We start from the raw sequence: 18,273 nt of genomic DNA, 5'->3' as shown, positions 1-18,273 counted from the left end.
GGCGAGAATATTAACCTTGTAGCCCCTGGCGAATCCTGCGCAATATATCATCCTGCAGGCCCACTCTCCCACCGGGATCATCTTGTGGATCTCGGTCCGTTAGGGCATTGATTGGAGGACTAGCGTAAACCGTAAGAGCACACCCAGGCCTCAAATGGGAGATTCCAGGGAACCCAGCCACGCGGAAACTTACGAACATGTCGGATTATGTTTTATTTGCTAAAGAGTGGACTGGAGAACCCTCGTAGGATTGCAGGGGCTGGTTGCGCCGCGCAAGGGGTAAAACCTAGTACAAGACATTTGTATTGGGGGCCAGAAAGTAATATAATAATGTACATGAATTAAATCGCGCAAAACCTTCCGCCTTGTGGATCTTCATGTATCATGCTTCGTCGACTTGTTCTCCAATGACACACTGTATTCCACTGTCATCTCAATACCTCCGTGGTCGCGATCCTGGCTCGACAAAATGAGTTCTTCACTTGGGGTCCGTTTCGGAGGTCCTGGCGCAGACACATTTGACTGCAACTGAGAACGCCCGTCTCTCGACCAGTTCTCCATTGCATAGGTTCTGCCCCGGCTGTCATAATAATTGCCCTTCGTTTTGCCGCTACTAGATCGAAAGTCCCGCACTACTCCCTTTAACAGAGGCGCCAAGTAAGGAGCGCAGGTAACAATATTCTAACATAAATTAGCCATCAGGGTTCGCACCACTTTGTTTCACTCCAAGACTTACTCCCACGTTAAATTCAATTGTTCCCCACAATACGAGCATTGTCGAATTACCGTCCCCGAAAGCCACGCGATGAATTTGTGTGAGTCGCAGAATGGAACAGACTGTCGTGAATAGGCCGAGGAGGAAAAGGCACACCACACCTGCCTTTTGCGCAGTCTTGATGTTCAGGCTGAGAAGGAGTGGAATAGGCAGCACAATGATAAGGATGTCGCAAATGATAGTGAAAATTGCGAGACCGTAAAACGTCTCTCCGACTGGAAGGCAGGTGCCTTCAATGTGAGAATTCCATGCTCGTCGAACCTATGTACCAGAAATATTGTCAGGTACGTATCACAGTGAGGGAGGTACAAGGGCTTTGTTACCGGCTTGCAATTGAAGATCAGGACAAGGGCACCAGCGATATGGCCCAGCGTACAGACGGCGATCACAATCCAAATGATAATTCGATAGGTGATCTTGGAGGTTCCAGAGATCAGGCGTAGATAACTAAGGCCAAGCGAAGCCTTGAACCCTGCAATACCGACCTGGTAGAAAGGACGCCCTGCATAGTTAAGCTATTTGCTTGCTTTGTGTTAGCTCGGTATTTATCAAAATTCAGAGGTCACACTATGCGAAGCGGTTCGCACCTTGCTGTATGTCGAGAAATCTGGCTTAGGACGATACTTCAGCGGTAACCCGAGTCCATATCGACTCTCTGTAATTGTCAGCGTCGACTCAGTAGAGATGAGCGGGGTTGCAATTGCTCACGAGAAATGCAAAGAGCGCTATAGATAATACTAAATATCTGCTTGAGAGTAAGATACATCATCCCTTGTATCGTGCATAGGTCCACTTACCATACTGCCAGCCATCACCCAGTCCGCCGCTGCCAGTCGACCTGATTGAGCCCGAACAAACAGTCGCAATGAGACGATAGTAACCATCAGCACAGTCAAACTTAGACATACTCCTAATATGAGACGGTATTGCGACATTGCCTCGACCTCGGGGGTCGCATTATAAACCCAGCCCATTGTTCTGTATGCAGTGCATCAAAGGTGAGGAGGGTAAAGAGATAAAGACCATAATTCCCAGGTCAGACACCGCAGACATATGACCTGTTACAGTTTCCTCATAAAATTCTGATAAAGTGTAGAGGACTTTCCACTTGCCTCATTGGACCTAGAACCGATAAGCCCAAGCACCCCCTTCATAACTCAATCCTGCTAAACCCCCCGGCCCTCATGCAACACAATCTATTCTCTCCACTTTAACTTTATGTAACTTGACTAGGTGTCGACCGGTGAATATGATTTGGCGATAAAATCCTGTGCCCCTCCATGCGAGATGTACATGTATCCTCCGGCCCCGCCGTGGTCTCGACGCAATTAACGTTAATGACTTGGTCGCTCCAGCCCATTCTTTTAGCTCCGATTATTTCCACCTTGCCCCTGTTAAACCTCGCTGCCTTCCGGTTTTGTTCCTCTTACTCTCTTATTACTTTAATTTTTATTTCTGTGTTGTTTCGATTCCTCCTTTTCTCCTTTTTGCCATGGGTGAGAAGCAACCTGAGGCAGCACCACAGATTGTGGGTGCAAATGGACTCGATGATGCTGTGGTGTATCTCGAGGGTCATGCAGGTGGGACAGACAGCCCACAAGTTGATCTGCGGGCGCTCCGCTGGAAGATCGACTGCCGGTTGATGCCCTACATGTTTTGCTGTTATGTTTTACAGTTCCTTGACAAGGTGATGCTGAACGTAAGTCACCCTATGTTTACGATTATGCTCAATCGTTTTCTTGTTTTAACATGGACCGCATATGTATAGTATGCGGCTGTGATGGGAATCAAGAAAGATTTGAAACTTGTTGGTAATGACTTTTCCAATACTGCCACTTGGTTTTTTATTGCCTACTTGATCGCAGAGGTTCCCAATGGTAATAATTTTTCTATCTCACGGTGCCTCCTTTTTTACAAAGTTTGCTAATACCTAAATAAAGTCTACTGTCTGCAAAAAGCACCACCAGCGAAATGGCTGGGGGGAAATGTGTTCCTCTGGGGAATCGCAGCCGCCGCCTCATCTGGAGCACAGAGCTACAAAGGTCTCCTGGTAGCACGAATCTTCCTAGGAATCTTTGAAGCCACAATTGGTCCGTCGTTGATGCTGATTAGCAGCCAATACTACACTCGAAGTGAGCAAGCTCCTCGATTTACCGTGTGGTACATGGGCCTTGGTGTTGCCCAGATTCTGGGTGGTCTCATTTCCTTTGGCTTCCAGCATGTACATCATGCCTCAATGGAAGGCTGGCGAATCATGTTCCTCGTTCTTGGACTTATTACCTCTGTGGTCGGTGGTCTGACTTTTTTCTTCATCCCGGATACACCGATCAAGGCTACCTGGCTGTCTGAGAGCGAGAAGGTCGCCCTCCTGGAACATGTTAGCGAGAACCAGACTGGAGTATGGAGTACCACCTTGAACTTGAGCCAGATTTTGGAGGCTGTGTGTGACGTCCAGTTGTGGCTCTTGACTGTGACAACTATTTTGGTACAATTTCATCCCTTCCTACCTGTCCGAGACTTAATTAAGCTAACGCCGCCTATTATCTCAGATCTCCGTATCTAGCGGTGTAGTGACAACCTATTCATCGACCTTGATCGCAGGGTTTGGTTTCACGGGACCTATCTCGGCCCTTCTCAACACGCCGGGCGGCATCGTTAGTATCTTTTTCACCCTCCTCGTAGGATTCGGAATTCGTCGTACCTCACACCGCTGGGCATGGAATGTGCTATGTACGATTCCCGGGATCATCGGTGGAGGCTTACTGTCCTTCCTCCCGAAGACCAATAAAGCCGGTGTGCTAATTGGTATCTATCTGGTCAACGCAATTGTCGCCACTCTTCCAATTCTTTACCAGTGGACTATGGCCAACTGTGCTGGACACACCAAGCGCGCATTTGCTAGTGCACTTGTTGCCGGATCTTTCTCGGTTGGAAATATCATTGGCCCGCAGACATTCCAGGCCCATGACGCGCCGGAATACCGCCCTGCTAAGATTGCTGTTCTTGCAACTCAGGCTGCTGCCGCCGTCCTGTCGGTTGTCCTCTTCCTCTATTATATGTGGGAGAATCGCCGTAGGGATCAAACTAAGGGAGAAGTTGACGATACAATGATTGATGAGACGAAGTGGGCTGGGCTCACTGATAAGCAAAACCCTTCTTTCCGCTATGTCTACTAGACATGTGAGACGAATTTCGTTCGGTGTTGTGGCCAATGATTTCAAAGTGAACATGGAAGTTGTTGCCGGACATCACTGGGTGATACATGACCTGTACTATGTGGCAGTTTTTGCCGTGGTCTCCGAAACCGCGACATGAGGAAGAAATTGTAATTTATGAGAATGGAACACGAGTTTATATCACTCAAAAAAGCGGTAACCAGAGCAGACAATCAAGGTCGAGATGTCACGGAATGGCGAGTCACAAGGTCGTAGATAATGTTTGATGACCCAAATTGAACTGACCAACTGTCTAGCTCATTTGCTGCCCCTCTCTTCGGATCATATTTGTACCTGAGCTCTGGACAACGCCCTGCAATGTAATTTACGCGACCTAACTTGTTTCAGCTTTTTGAGGTCGTGAAGGGCCATCTGTGAGCCTCAATCTGGTAAGCGTTTCGCATTGACCTATTTCGGCCTAGCCTTGCCATGAGGCCTTTCCGCTATCCGTGGAAACGTACTATAGCTTTTCTAGTCTTCACCCCACGTCATCAAGGTTGCCCCCTTTTGGAGGACACTTTTCACAGACATTATCCCTAATCTTTCAATCCGAATCCTTCCCGACGTAGCTGCTTGCCTGGTCCGGTAATTATGCACGACGCACCACCCCAGTCGCTGTTTCCCTTTGAGGACCCCGACAAGGCGCAATTGAGCAGAGATCTCGTGCTGAATTCCAGGCTGAGCGGGACAAAATCCACAGGCTGATCTGATTCCAATATTTCCGAATCTATCGCCAAGAATATTGATATTCCCAACGACGTCGTCTTAGACTGCGCAAACTAATTTTCAAGTCCTGCATGCGCTTGAAGATTTGGTCACAAATGAGCGGTAGTCGATATGCATCTAAACTTCCAACTAACTACAAATATAAGATTATCTTGGCGACTAGGCTGATAATTATGTCATTTCCCGATCCTGTTGCTTCAGCGGCGCTACAGACGGGTATATACAATTTGTGTGGATGTATATCTTATTACGATCCTTAGAGGAATGTCGTTTTCCTGTCTTGCTCGCTCGAGAGATGGTCCAAGTCACCGTCAACCCGCTCTTCTGTCACATTCCATTGCACGTCTTTGGCTATACGCGAGCCACCTTGGATGCTCCCACCGTTTTCAGTAAGAGCGATCTCATCTTGTTGTCGAGAAGACCCAAGCTTCCAACGACTGTTTGAGACACTGCCGGTGTTAAAGTAACGGCGGGCGTGGCTGCTAGCCTCGCCGACCCATCCAGGGACATAGTGTCTCATAAATTGCCGTAATGAGGGTAGGCAAGGACAAATTACAATCAGATTTGCTTCCACGTTGCTGCACAAGAAATCTTTTTTTAGCACAGTTCCATCAACATCGGATTGGAACAGGGGGACTTACATCCAGATCTGGGGCCAAGCCAGTTGGTATGTCACGTCTTCGGCAGTTAAGAAAGGGATCAAGGTCGTGAGACGGAGAATACTGGTAACAATCGTCCTGGGAAAAGGATTGTCAGCGGCCTGCGGAGTCTGCGCAATGGAGGTTGGACATACGCGCAACCGATGACGAAAATCAACACAAGATAGATCTTCTGGATCTTAGGCATCTGAAGGGACACCACTAGCGGTATGGGGAGGATGATCAGGGCGAAGTCAGTGACGATATTTGTCACAGCTGTTGCAATATATAGCCCGCTGCGGTTGATGCAAGACCCAGTTGTAATGGTAGAATCCCAGGCCTTCTCAACAGGGTTACAGGCAAAGACCAACGCGAATATAATGGCGATGCTGTATCCAACCACAATAGCGGAAATCAAGTGAAGAGCCCAGCTGTACGCTGCCTTTCTGTTTATGATGCGGCGATAGAGAAAGATGAGGCTCATCTTGGCAAATGCGAGGGCGGGGACGTATACGACGGCTGCAGCCAGGAGAACCTGTGACGATTTAATACCCCTAGGTGTTCGTTGCGATATCGAATTCAATCATACCTTTTCATACACGTCCAACATCTCTGCAGTGACGTTCCACAAATGTATGCCAACTCCGCCGTATTGGTATGCATCTAAGGTGAGGTGTTAGTACATGGCTAGACTTTGAAATGAGGTTGGAGGATTTCACCCACAGATACAAGTTATTTGAGTCCCAAGAGAGAATACCTGCGAGAACCTCTATAAGATAACGGTCGTTATCTCCAATTCTTCAAAACTTACCCATGCAAGAACAATGAAGGCTAATTGCGTCAGTAAACATGCCCTATTTTCATGGCTCGTCGAGGGTCCCTTACCGTCATCCCAGCCCAACTTGCCTAATAGACGGGACTTTGTGTATATACGAAGAACAAGACAAAGAAAGCTGAGTATCAGACCGACAGTAATGAGTGATATATTGGCATTCCATAGCCATGGGTGAGAGTAGTCGAAGTTGGCTGTCAGTCCCGCTGGAGGCGGCACCACTCCAACATGTTCGGGCATGTTGAAAAGGTTGTGTACAGCGAGATACTGACAAGTTCAATGTCAGGGATGGATGTCCAATGTAAAGAGCAAGAAAGCCCACATTGATTGAACATAGCCTTCTACTGGGGGGCCATTATGCTATAGCCAACTCCTGAACCGCCTATTTTCGTAGTGCAAGATGCATGGCTGACTTTTGAGACTATTGTATTGACAAACAAACACTAGAGGCATTTGCTCATCATCGGCCGGGCCCAGTGCCGTTACAATATCAATACAATACTCTTTTCATGCTACTGTGACTAAAAGTGGTTCGAGGGGCCCAAACACGAGATTCGATTACGATGGACAGTTCAACCCCCACAGTGTGGGTCATGGATCGCCGACCCCGAGGCCAGGGCTGGTAAGTGTACCCGCCCATCAAGAAGCGGTTGTTTCTGGTCAAAGCCCTAATGCGCCCGCAATCCTTCGGCCCCGCATAACCAATATTTGGAATGCGCGGCTAACGGAATCGACCCACGAGCCTGCTCTTGGGGGGTTGGGAGCCCCATGCCCCAGGCGCAACTACAAGGATATAAAGTTTTTCCTGACAGGGATCACAAGCGAAAAAAGTTGAATACGCGCACCTCAAGGCATACCTTCGGCTGCATGCTAAACGAGAGAAGATCGTCCCCTCCGACCAGAGGAACGCCGACGAAATCAACCTTGAGACACATAGCTTACGATACCATCTGGTTTGAGTATGAAGTATAAAAGATTGGCCGTGTTAATGCTCCCACTAGCCAATTTTAACATATCTAACAGCCAGTTTACACTTTGAGGCTCGGGAGAATCTACTGTGATGGGGACATCCTATGGCAGGGGTACTAGAGTCGCCAAGGACGTTCACCAGCACTCTCAGAATTGCTTTACTATAAGATTTCTCATGGTGACCTGTACCTAAATAAATTACAAATGTGGACCAGTGGTGGAAAATCACGCTTACGGGGGCCAAAAATCCCTTTCCATATTGTTACATGCACATATATGCGTGTGTCGATCAGTTCGTCGGTGATGCCCGGAGCACAAAAAGGCTCCACCACATGCATGTACATGTAGCTGCTAAGGGGAACAATTAATACTATTGTGTCAAAGGCAGATTGACAAGATTCGCCACTGCCAACTTTTATAATCGCTCACTGGTCCACCTGGCTAATTTTGAATCCGCCAGGTACCTGCGTCTGGAAAACACCCGCGTGGTCATACTCCTTGGCAACACGACGGATAAAGTCCACGTTCTTGTGCCCGTAACTGCTCAGGGGATCCTGGGTACCATCGGCGTAGTTCAAGTAGATGTACTCGTTATCGCCTCCGACCAACTTTGCGTAGGCATTGAGTTTTTCAAGAGCGTCATTGGCCAGGTTGTTGAACAAGGCGTCATCGGCTTCGTCCTTCCATGAGTAGTCAATGAGGACCTCTGTAGCTATTGTTAACTGCTGTACTCTCAGAGCATGATAGTGTGGAAATTGATAACTCACGGAATAAATTGTCATCGAAACGCTCCAGACCCAGCACATTACCACCGCGCTCCTGGCTGTGTTCAGCAAAGAGAGTGGGCCACGGCTGGATGATTGTGTCCATAGTCCAGTCCGTGCTCTTGACACTAGCCTTGGCCTCCTCAATCTTCTCGTTATGAATTTCAACAGTGCGCTTAAGCATCTCGATTGTGTTGACAAATGTGCCGGTGAAGAAGGTGTCGCTGGAAGCTGTCAGCCTTCATTTCTCAGATGGAACGTATGATGTTCCTTACCGGTAGCCAGATGCCTGAACAAGCTCCTGAGTCAAATTATACATATTGGCAAAGCGCATCGTGTCCGTGGTATTGGGGATGCTGGTAAAGTCCTTCAATGCAGCCGGGAATGCCACCGGAGAAGTGTACTCCAGAGCATTCGCGACAACGTTCGTGTCGGTCTTTGATGCATACTCCCACATACCAATCCAAGATGCATAATGATCCTTGTGGATGTTGTTGATGAACTTATGTCCAGCGGCAAGCTGCTGCGAGGTGGTGCTGTTAGGATAGATAACGAGTCCACCCCACAGTTTGTCCTGATCAATTGTCTTCAAGTCATACTTGGTAACAATTCCAAAGTTGATTGACCCTCCCTTCAGAGCCTTGTAGAGATCCGGATGACTCTCTTTGTTGGCGTTAACGATCTCTCCGTTAGCCAAAACGACCTCGAAATTTTCGACATTGTCGCAAGCGAATCCGACGCGTGCGGTGTGGAATGTGTTACCACCTAATTTGAAACAAAACTATTAGAGATTTGTTTTCCAAGCAAACAATCCTCAATCAATCTTACCACCGACCAAGAAGCCCCCCACACCGACCGGACCCCCACGACCACCAGGTACAGTCACATCATATGGTGCGAGTGTCTTGTATACAGACTGCCACCGAGCTCCAGGTAGGATAGAAGCAGTTCCAGCCTGCTTGTTGTAGACTGTACTGTTCATCATAGACAGATCAATAGTCACACCATCGCTAATATCATTGGCTCCGGCCCAGGTGGTGTGGCCACCACTCCGGACAGCAAACTTGCAAGCTCCAGCATCAGTGTCAACCAGGGTGCTAACAGCGCGGGAGACATCCTTGGCAGAGCGTGGCTGCACAATGCATGTTGGCTCGAGCTGAACGTTTTCGGCCCAATATGATCCGACCGACTCCGTGTATGCACTGCTGTTGGGGTAAACGACCTTGCCATGGAGACCGTTCGCTTCCAAAGCCGAACACTAATTAAGAAAATATATTGTTAGCTTCTTCTTTCTCACGGATCCAATGAAGGAGCCATGCTGGGCTTACTTACACATGTTTCAGTGCGCTTAGCCGAGGCGACCTCAGGCAGGATACTAAGAAGCAGCGATGCTAATACTGGAGTGATATGCATGGTGATGTAGTGGTAAACAAGCGTAACTCTGCTACTTCCGAGCTCGGGAGAACGCAGATTGGTCTTATATACCTAATTTTGAGCAAAGGTCAAAAGAGCTCTTGAAGTTTGCCGTTTTCCGGTGCCGGAATTCGACCGCGGCCGAGCTAGTTCCATATCGTCAAGTACAGTAGTCGATCAAGAACAGCCGACTAAATGAAACTCCACGAGGCGCACTAGGGGCTTGCGTGCCGGGGCCGCGGCCCATGGGTCCCCGTCGGTGGGGGCGTCAAAGTGTAACAATTAGGGGCTCCGCTAGTGTTTTCAGCTGTACCTGTAATAATGTGGGGGCCACGTTCTGTGGCCGTGAGGAATTGACGAGGCTTGGATAAAATGCCAGTCTAAGAATAAAGCAGGACGAAATACCACATTCCGCTTAAAAGATACTCAAACATGCGAGGGATGTATTGTAGTTGTAGTTGATGAAGAGATAAATTGTGCAGATGGGAGGCCTGGGGTAGTAGAAGGGTGGGGGCGGTGGTGGGCGGCCTACGAGGGATTCCACCGTTTCTTTCGAATCTCTTCCTTTCTTTCCTCGCAATCCTCCTCCTCTGCCGTATTGGCTTAACAAAAGCATACCTCGGACGACCCTTTGGGCCGCATTTTGGACCCCCTTGGGTTCTACAGACATCCAATCTTTTATCCCCCTTTTCTAATTTTCTTTCTATTTACTTTCATTGGTCGTCAATACGGTGAGGCGGATGCTGTTGTTATTACCGCCAGAACATGATGTCTGCCTTACCGCTCTTTCTCTTCATTTACTAGGTATGGGCTCAGGGAGCCAAAAAGCTTGGAGAATCTCATTGCCATATGGCAAAGGCCAACCGGGTACAGCTTGAAAGCCTAGAGGCATTTTTGATAGAGGAAGATTAGTTGTATCTTAAAGAGTAGACGGAGGCCTTTAATGAGCCTATACGGGAATAGAGACCTATGATTAGTAAAAACGTACCACCATTTTGCTATATATCTTCTCGATGTATACATAGGCCGTCAAATCTTCGTCGCATTTGGTCCCAATTATCTCCCGAAGGAGATTAAAATGTAGCATACTAAATCCCTTTTCAATCTCAGCCGTTATGTCATTTGTCTCAGTATACATGTAGGACTCGATGCATCTCACTTGTGAGCAAGGCAATCTGTTCCTTCTTTATTGCCAATTACCACCAAGTCAATAATTACCAGCATATGGACAGTTTCATAACAGATATCAGGTTGGAAAATCGAAGTGGAGCCTGCGATTTAGTCTAAAAACACATCCAACCCGGTCAACATTACAAGCTATGTACAATGGTCTTTATCAATTAAGCCGTAGGAATATTGAACCCATTATCTTCTCTGAAGAGACAATGGGGAGGATGAAGTCGTAGAGGCTTTGTCTAGATTGATCCTGGTCTGTCGTTTGACACACAAATGAGCAACTGGCTACTTCTTATCAATATCAGCGCAGAAGCATATGTGCTATATCTGGGTTGGTACAATATGCTAGTCTCCCAAACCAAAAAAGAAAAGAAAAGAAAAGAAAAGCCGAGCAAGTTCCTGTTAGGATTGTTTGGTAGGCCTTAGGAATACGAGGTCACCGCGATAATTGTTCTTCAAGGTTGACAATAGGAATTGTTTACATTGTCTGAAACTAACTCCCACTATCCATTGTTTACTATTGCACGTTTCATTCGTTTCGTGTTTTTATAAGAGGCACGCGTCTGGATAATAACTCTACACCGGTGACCATATTTTGTCTTACCTCAATCACTACCCCAAATCGCGTCTATTTTCAACTCACCATGTTCTGGAGATATCTTATTACCATAGCGATCCAGCTTTGCTGGATAACTTTCGGTGCTTCTGAGCTTACGATTGTACGTTTACTCCCACGGACCACGGCCTCAATTGCTAACCACAGACAGACGATTCCCTGGGTGGGAGACGGGCCCGATTACTTCCAAGGCTATGGCGCCAAAGTCCTTGGTTCGGTGAGTTTGTTGTCTGTTTTCCAGAATGATTTTCTCACGATGAACACAGCATGGCGACGCAACTTCTTATGCGATCAACTGCCTTGCCACAGAAACTACCTGCCAGCCGTTTTCGCCCGATCTGACCGTCATTGCTGGACCTAGTAGTAAGTAACTACGCCAATTGCTGAGCCGAATAAGGTATTGAGGTTTTGTCTAGCATATGATATGATTGGCAGCGGCTTTGCGTTTGACATCAAATCCGGCTGCACGTTCACTGGTGATCCCACACCTACCCTCGCGACTTGTGTCCAAACACTCTCATACCACAACACTCCACTTGTGACTACGTCCTCGATTACTGTCACCGGAACCGGCAATCCAAGCACCGGAATCTACCCTGCGATGTTGCGCATGACTGATACTGGAAAGCCTACCACAACCAACCAGCCTGCCACAACCGATCAGCTTACCGCGACTGGAACCTCGAGCCTCACCCCTACCAGCATCCAAAACACCCCAACGACTGAACTCCTGACTGCTGCTAGGACTGGAACCCACATCCCGACAGCCACTGGCATCCAGATTCCCCCTCGTCCTGGAAATTCAACCAGTTACTCAAACGGAACTGAGACAGTGACAGTGACGCTGATTGTAACCGAGGCTCTCACCGCTGTTACTTGCAAGTGTGACTGTGACTACGCTACTCGTTCTCAGGCCGACAACAGTGTGATTTCGAGCACCCCGCGCAACAATGCCATAGGAAAGCAGGTAGCTATGTCGCTGATGGGTGCAATTCTCGCCGTTGTTGTCTTCTGCATGTGACTAGCCTTGTGAAAATGGATGAGACAAACTCCGACGTTCCAATCAGCCCGTAATAAGGTCAAAGGGATCTTTGTGACAAGGAGACAGGAAGGGGCGAATAACGAGGAGATGACAGATATTCATGGATTGACAGACAGTCAAGAAGGATCATCCTCTAGTTACCAACAATACAATCAAAAGCTGACCCCATGCCATATGTGCAGACATCAAATCGGTAGCTGTGTATCTTTTTGCAAGGAATACCTCTCTGAGACTGTATGACAACCTTAAGCTCTGTGACAGTCATCACACTGCATCAGCCCGCCAGGGGAACTTATTTCGATCATACCAGATCACTTATGGGGGGGCATCATCTTGCCCGTAACCCGAAGAAACATGGTCGCCGCCAGGTGGACAACGCAGTCAATGCGACGAAGAAGTAGATAAGGGAGCTGTAAGAATTCTTGAATCAGGCACTTATTTCAATGCTCGTGGAGTGCCCCGTTGGCCTGGCAGGGCATCTTTAAGGCTATGTACTTCGGAAGCAAGTAACGTATTCTGTAAGCGAGTGGTGCATGTAAGCGAGTGGTGCACCCCAAACACCACTCGCTTACAGAATACGTTATGTGGTTGAACTCGGTACAAGTGGAGAAACGCGGTAGTTACTCGAGAACAGCCAGGAGGGCGCGATCGCTGCCTTGGTAAACCAACAACCACCATAAATGATAAAAATACAAGTAGTATCACTATACAAAGGTCTGAAACGGTAGATATCTCTGTAGCCTTGACAATAGAGAGCAATGCATGAACTTGGTGCTACTGGGGCTCACGTATGGCAAAGGCAGGCAGAGTTTCAAGTAGACACACCCCAGTTCTTGGAGATCCTACTCACCAGCCGGTAGGCTGATAGAGTCATGTCCCTGGCAGAATGAAACGTGTACTTAAGTTACTATGATTATATAATGTTATAGATGGCATCCGGACCGTGGAATCTTACAGTACTGAATTTGTTTTTTTGTTTTTTCGCTTCTAACTATCCTACCTTCCGGCCTAAAACCTGTGTTTTAGATCGCACCTATTGGTTACACAAAGGTAAATAGCTTGGCAGGTATCTTGCCTTTCTCCAATACTCGGTTGTACTTTCTGCAATGTTCGACATTGCGTGCTTTGGCCTCTTCGCATTATCTGATATCTTGTGGAATACCTAAGAGCGGGCGAAAAATATATGGCAGGATGAGTGGGTTGAAGCTATCCATATCTTAAAAGCAACTGGCATAGTCCATTATCGAGTAAATGATATTTAGGCTTTCAAGGGGATGGGCACTGGCCCTCTCGGGCCAATGCTTCCACTGATGTTTGCCTGATGCATTGACCTTGGACCCATGCTAATCGGGTAGTCAATAGCCGAATGAAAGACCCCATAATTATCCCAAACGACCATGTCTCCTTCTTCGGCTGGAGCCAACAAGACGTACTCCGGCTTCAAGACTCGATTTTGGATATCCAAGAGGAATTTCACGATTTCGGTAACATCCTCTATAATACGAGGCTCCTCGTCCTGGGAGCTGCGTAGATAGAGCTTTCGAGCGCAATTACCATGTACTTGGAAGGCCTTTTCGCCTGTGAGGGGATTTACCCAGACCAAAGGGTACTGTTTTGTGAGTTTAGCAAATATGGTATTGAATGAAGATGGAAAGTGAATCCGGTACCTTCTTTACTGCGCTCGGATCGTATTCTCCCAGTTCTTCCATCGTTAGACGTTCACCCCCTTCTGCCAGACCTAGACCATTGGAATTGCCTTTGCAACGCTCGGTCCACTTGTATGGATATGGCGCATATTCGACCCAGCTATGGTCGACAAGCGCTCGCTCCTCAGGGGTTAACATTTGGTACAGCTGGGAAGTGCTAAAGAATGCAGTCTGGCCAGGCGGGGACTTGATAGTTCGGCCCGACCCGTCGGCCCACTCGACGGTGACATCAGGTCCTTTGGGAAGTGTAACGCATCGTAGAGTTGTGAACCATGCTGGATCTTTCCCGTATAGCGGAGCATCGATATGCCAGCGTTGAAAACGCGTGATGCCCTTTTCAAATTCTTCCATGGATGGGGGAACAGCATGAAAGTCGTTGCTCAGTCCACGCTCAATAGTATGGTTTTCAATGCCAAAGTGATTTTCTCCTTGGAAACCCTTGCCGATCAGGCGTACATTTTCCGCGCCAGGAATTGCAACAACCTCTCTCCCTTGCTGAAAGGGCCCGAGTTAGAACTTGACGTAATTTATGAAGTTACTGAGTAGGAACACTTACTGCTAGAAGTCCTCCCTTCGCGCGGAATGTCTTTAGATCACCGTGGCTGTGGCCATCGCTGGCCTTTGGATCGAGCCGGGTCACCAATTCCCATTGCTTTTTAGGATCCAAATCGTGTTGAGCCTTGACAACGATAACCTTATGCCGCCAAACAGCAGCCTTGAGGCGATCAACATCCTCGTCTACATAATTTGTCAGAACGTAGCTCGTCACACTATGATACTATGATACTGGTTGTAAGACCCACCTGAGATATTGTTTAAATCCACTCCGGTCACACGAGCTCCGAACTATCGAATCATTAACTTGGAATACCTCCTTTAAGATCATGAAACAACCACTTACGTTGAATTTTTGCCCTGGGGTTCGCTCGACCGGAGCCACGGTAAAAGAAGTAGATCCATCCATTGTACAGTTGATTGCGTGTATTAAGCAAATTTCCTGAGCAGCGATGATGTTATTTATTCAGTTGATAGCCTCAATTACGGGCCCTTTCCCCAGAATTTGAGTAGCTGCTTATCAATTACATTGCATTTGATTGGCTTAGCCTATCTGCTGTTCGGCCGAGGTCGGCCGAGGTCGGCCGAGGTCGGGTGGCATTTCTGCAGATACTCACGGGCATCATAGACTTTACGGGGTTTGTTATCACCTGCGGGTTGAATTTATTCCTCAGGGCTTGAATATTAATCACTATTGCGATTTCACAAATCCCCGGATCGCCTGACGGATGGCGGAGCGGGATTCAAGTTCAAACAGAATCATCCCGGCCGTGAAGATAGGGCCATGTTATCAATTGCTGATTACGCAGAACCTAGCCAACAAAAGTACTCAAGTCTCTCTTCGCAAGACAAGCACCCTGGAAATGCTGATGAAAAGTTCAGCTAATATTTGACAATGAAACGACAGATGACCAGAAAAACATGCACTATGCCACCTGGACAATAAAACCATTAATGGTCTTAGCTAGATAGAGGTAGACAGAAAGCCGTGTTACCAACGCCGAAAATTATTTTGTACGTCGCGTCATTTTTTAGCGATCAATACGCATTAGATAAGGTGGAGTTTTGCAGAAATTATGTTGATTCGGCTGTATTGAGAAAATTCACTAATTGGATTTTTCCAGAAGCTCTTGAATTGCCTCAACAGATCCCGTCAAGTCCTGTAGAAGCATCTGATGTCCAACGCCATCAAGGACCCTCACCCAGGCACCATCTCCAACGAGCTCTTTCAGTCCCAACGATCTTTCCACCGGTGAAATGATATCCCCACTTCCAGCCAGCAACAAAGTTGGTGCATTAATAGAGCTGTAATCAGGATCAAGATGATTCAGATTCGCAACTGCTTCACACGCTCTAGCATACGCCTCAGCGTCACAGCTATTCACAGCCTCTCGGACAGACTCTCGAGCTTCAAGAGCAACCGAGCCCTGAGTTGGGAAGTTGGAGATTGCGGCCATATCCGCCGCGGCTTGGATACCCTCCATTCGCGTCTTTGCGGCCAGGCCTAGCATTCTTTCTCTCGCCGCGGAACTATGGGCAATTGATCGTCCAGGCCCGAGTACAGCGAGCCCTCGAATTTGTGATGGATGTCTGGAGGCGTAATGCATTGAGACGATAGCTCCGAGGCTGTGGCCGATGAGGATGAGCTTAGTCCCTGCTGTATATTGAGAATGGTCTTGCAAAGATGCCACGAGATATTCCAGGTCATTGACATAGCGAGGGATAGAAAGGACAGTCTCTGGTGTGGACAAAGCGGTTTGACCGAATCCTTCAAAGTCCACGCAGACTAAACGGTTCAGATGAGGTGAAAGGAATGGTAGCAGAGATTCGAACGTTTTGGCTGATCCCCCTAGTCCATGAAGAAGAATTATCAAAGGGCCTAGCTCGTTGCCGGTCTGTGTATAGTGCAAATTTGTGCCGTTGGCTGTTTTATGGTAGAATGATATAGCGGGAGTATCCATTTTGTCTGTTCTCATGTTCGAACTGAGCTTTGCTTTCTCCGTCAATTAAGCCGAGGGTGTCAGTAAATAGAATAGGCTCAACATACTTCATGAAAAGCCCCACGTTGCTAATTTAGTAACCCGATCAACGGATCCGAATACGGCCGAGTTGAGTTGCGCATCTACCCGCGATCCGGTCGACGATATGCCCCTTCTGTCCAATTGAATGTTACATGGAAAAGCCTTGACGTGATAAAAAGGTCAATTTTACCGATTTGAATCGAGAACCGGAAATCGATTCAGCCATAGTCACCATGGTGTTTGCTGTTTCTACCACTGCCACTGAGGGCGTAGCGCCAAAGACCCTGACTGTTCGCGAGGTCTATCAGCCTCCTTCAGCCATTCACAGCAATGGACGTGTGGTGCCAATCAAACATGAGACTCAGGTAGACTTCGGAGCGGAGGTATACGGTATCGATCTCAACAACTTCACTTCAGCCGATTTCGATCTCATCTCCGACGCCGTCCACCGTCACAAGCTGCTTGTATTCAAAGAGCAGCCGGAGATGTTGACACCTCAACAGCAATACCGTTTGACTTCGTGGTATGTCTTCAACGCTTATTACCTTTTCCCCCCTGCTGATAATCTGTTGTTCAATAGCTTTGACCCCGAAGAAAAGACGGGAGGCTTTGCCCACGGCGCCGACCCAGTCCTTCACTCTGACAAGGGAGTCACGATATATGGTCTCCCCAGTCGACCAGCCATCAACGCTCAACCCCAGGTTCACATTCTGGGGCGCGGCGAAGTTCCCAAGGACCATTTCGATTTCCCACCAGGATTCAAAGTGAAGGGGATTGACCACGTCAACTTCCACCTTCCACCCCACACCCCGCAGGAGGAAAGAGATGCAGGATCCAGTCGCTTCTACCAATGGCACTGGGATGGATCCCTCTATAAGATTCCTCCACCGCGTGTAGGTTGTCTTCTGGCCGTGCGCACGCCCAAGGGCCCCGATGTCACTGTGCACTGGGGCGATGGGACGGGAAGAACAATGGACATTGCGCCAGGGGCAACGGCTATGGTCGCTGGGTCAAGGGCACTGCAACTCTTAGATCCGGAGTTGCGCGAGATCGTCCTCAACAGTCGTATTGAGTATGCGCCGCACGCATTCCAGTGGATGTCCACGGCGCGTAGCACTCAGCTTGGCCACCTTATCGAAACTGAGGGCCGGGAAATGCCGCTAGACAGGCTTTCACCGTGGACGGAGGATGAGATCTGTGTGTATCCCATGGTTTGGACTAATCCTGTGACCGGGGAGAAGTCACTGCAGGTTCACGGCCAGGGAGCATTCAAGCTGTATCTGAAAAACAAACCCGATGGCGAAGAAACAGTTGTAAAGGATTTGAAAGAAGTTCGCGCTTTTATGGACAAGTGAGTTTCCGTCACCCTGTCCCTTCAAAGTTGTGTGACTGACCAGTGGCCGTAGAATCATGAGTCCCGTTTTGTCCCCAGAAAATATTTACGCGCATCCTCATCAGGAGCAGGATGTCATTCTCTGGTACAACCGGGCATTGTGGCATAGCATCGTAAGATTTGATACTCCTGATTTGACTAAGACGCATTCTAATAATGGACAGACTGAGTTCCCAGAGGCATATGGGCCGAGAATTATGCATCAGTGTAATGTTGCAGCTTCAGATCATCCTTCGATGTAGGCTACAAGGATATTTGTGTTGGGTTATCGCGAGTTTTCACACAAAATACACATTAGCACAATTTCTTGTATCTCTTCGCCCTTGATGAGTGTACCGGACAGCAGTCCTGTCTAGTATACAGTATAAGCTGAGATTCGGATCCTTGTGCCCATTATATACTCCAGGTCCAATTTGTGTATGATATCAAGTA

The 18,273-nt window shown here is 48.0% G+C and overlaps 8 protein-coding genes across 8 annotated transcripts; 3 read left to right on the top strand and 5 right to left on the bottom strand.

The window, feature by feature from the left end:
• Window positions 1-375: 375 nt before the first annotated feature.
• PENARI_c030G08998 (uncharacterized protein) lies at window positions 376-1,681 on the bottom strand (the record flags this gene model as incomplete). The annotated part of the gene is made up of 5 exons (XM_022636411.1): window positions 376-681; window positions 737-1,036; window positions 1,099-1,290; window positions 1,363-1,430; window positions 1,573-1,681. The coding sequence occupies 5 exons, from the start codon at window positions 1,679-1,681 to the stop codon at window positions 376-378; spliced, it is 975 nt and encodes a 324-aa protein (XP_022483752.1).
• A 586-nt stretch (window positions 1,682-2,267) lies between these two features.
• Window positions 2,268-3,951, top strand: PENARI_c030G02292 (putative MFS transporter; the record flags this gene model as incomplete). The annotated part of the gene is made up of 4 exons (XM_022636363.1): window positions 2,268-2,474; window positions 2,544-2,652; window positions 2,716-3,260; window positions 3,325-3,951. 4 exons carry the CDS (start codon window positions 2,268-2,270, stop codon window positions 3,949-3,951), a joined length of 1,488 nt encoding a protein of 495 aa, XP_022483719.1.
• A 1,021-nt stretch (window positions 3,952-4,972) lies between these two features.
• On the bottom strand, window positions 4,973-6,426 carry PENARI_c030G00273 (uncharacterized protein; the record flags this gene model as incomplete). The annotated part of the gene is made up of 8 exons (XM_022636351.1): window positions 4,973-5,294; window positions 5,358-5,453; window positions 5,510-5,889; window positions 5,944-6,017; window positions 6,078-6,111; window positions 6,166-6,185; window positions 6,240-6,260; window positions 6,321-6,426. The coding sequence occupies 8 exons, from the start codon at window positions 6,424-6,426 to the stop codon at window positions 4,973-4,975; spliced, it is 1,053 nt and encodes a 350-aa protein (XP_022483767.1).
• Window positions 6,427-7,580: 1,154 nt separating this feature from the next.
• PENARI_c030G05537 (FAD-binding oxidoreductase) lies at window positions 7,581-9,332 on the bottom strand (the record flags this gene model as incomplete). The annotated part of the gene is made up of 5 exons (XM_022636391.1): window positions 7,581-7,861; window positions 7,923-8,143; window positions 8,195-8,684; window positions 8,748-9,177; window positions 9,252-9,332. The coding sequence occupies 5 exons, from the start codon at window positions 9,330-9,332 to the stop codon at window positions 7,581-7,583; spliced, it is 1,503 nt and encodes a 500-aa protein (XP_022483753.1).
• Window positions 9,333-11,152: 1,820 nt separating this feature from the next.
• Window positions 11,153-12,145, top strand: PENARI_c030G06986 (uncharacterized protein; the record flags this gene model as incomplete). The annotated part of the gene is made up of 4 exons (XM_022636400.1): window positions 11,153-11,227; window positions 11,276-11,341; window positions 11,391-11,487; window positions 11,541-12,145. 4 exons carry the CDS (start codon window positions 11,153-11,155, stop codon window positions 12,143-12,145), a joined length of 843 nt encoding a protein of 280 aa, XP_022483734.1.
• A 1,279-nt stretch (window positions 12,146-13,424) lies between these two features.
• Window positions 13,425-14,836, bottom strand: PENARI_c030G12466 (TauD/TfdA dioxygenase family protein; the record flags this gene model as incomplete). Its single annotated transcript, XM_022636438.1, has 5 exons — window positions 13,425-13,775; window positions 13,834-14,367; window positions 14,429-14,610; window positions 14,676-14,718; window positions 14,774-14,836. The coding sequence occupies 5 exons, from the start codon at window positions 14,834-14,836 to the stop codon at window positions 13,425-13,427; spliced, it is 1,173 nt and encodes a 390-aa protein (XP_022483728.1).
• A 697-nt stretch (window positions 14,837-15,533) lies between these two features.
• On the bottom strand, window positions 15,534-16,388 carry PENARI_c030G03603 (alpha/beta fold hydrolase; the record flags this gene model as incomplete). Its single annotated transcript, XM_022636375.1, has 1 exon — window positions 15,534-16,388. One exon carries the CDS (start codon window positions 16,386-16,388, stop codon window positions 15,534-15,536), a length of 855 nt encoding a protein of 284 aa, XP_022483771.1.
• Window positions 16,389-16,681: 293 nt separating this feature from the next.
• On the top strand, window positions 16,682-18,083 carry PENARI_c030G02968 (TauD/TfdA dioxygenase family protein; the record flags this gene model as incomplete). The annotated part of the gene is made up of 3 exons (XM_022636369.1): window positions 16,682-17,799; window positions 17,855-17,954; window positions 18,006-18,083. The coding sequence occupies 3 exons, from the start codon at window positions 16,682-16,684 to the stop codon at window positions 18,081-18,083; spliced, it is 1,296 nt and encodes a 431-aa protein (XP_022483772.1).
• Between the last annotated feature and the right edge of the window lie 190 nt (window positions 18,084-18,273).

This window comes from Penicillium arizonense (genome assembly GCF_001773325.1).
Source record: "Penicillium arizonense strain CBS 141311 chromosome Unknown PENARI_contig030, whole genome shotgun sequence".
In the NCBI taxonomy this organism is placed as follows: domain Eukaryota; kingdom Fungi; phylum Ascomycota; class Eurotiomycetes; order Eurotiales; family Aspergillaceae; genus Penicillium; species Penicillium arizonense.
This window is presented reverse-complemented; position numbering and strand designations above follow the sequence as displayed.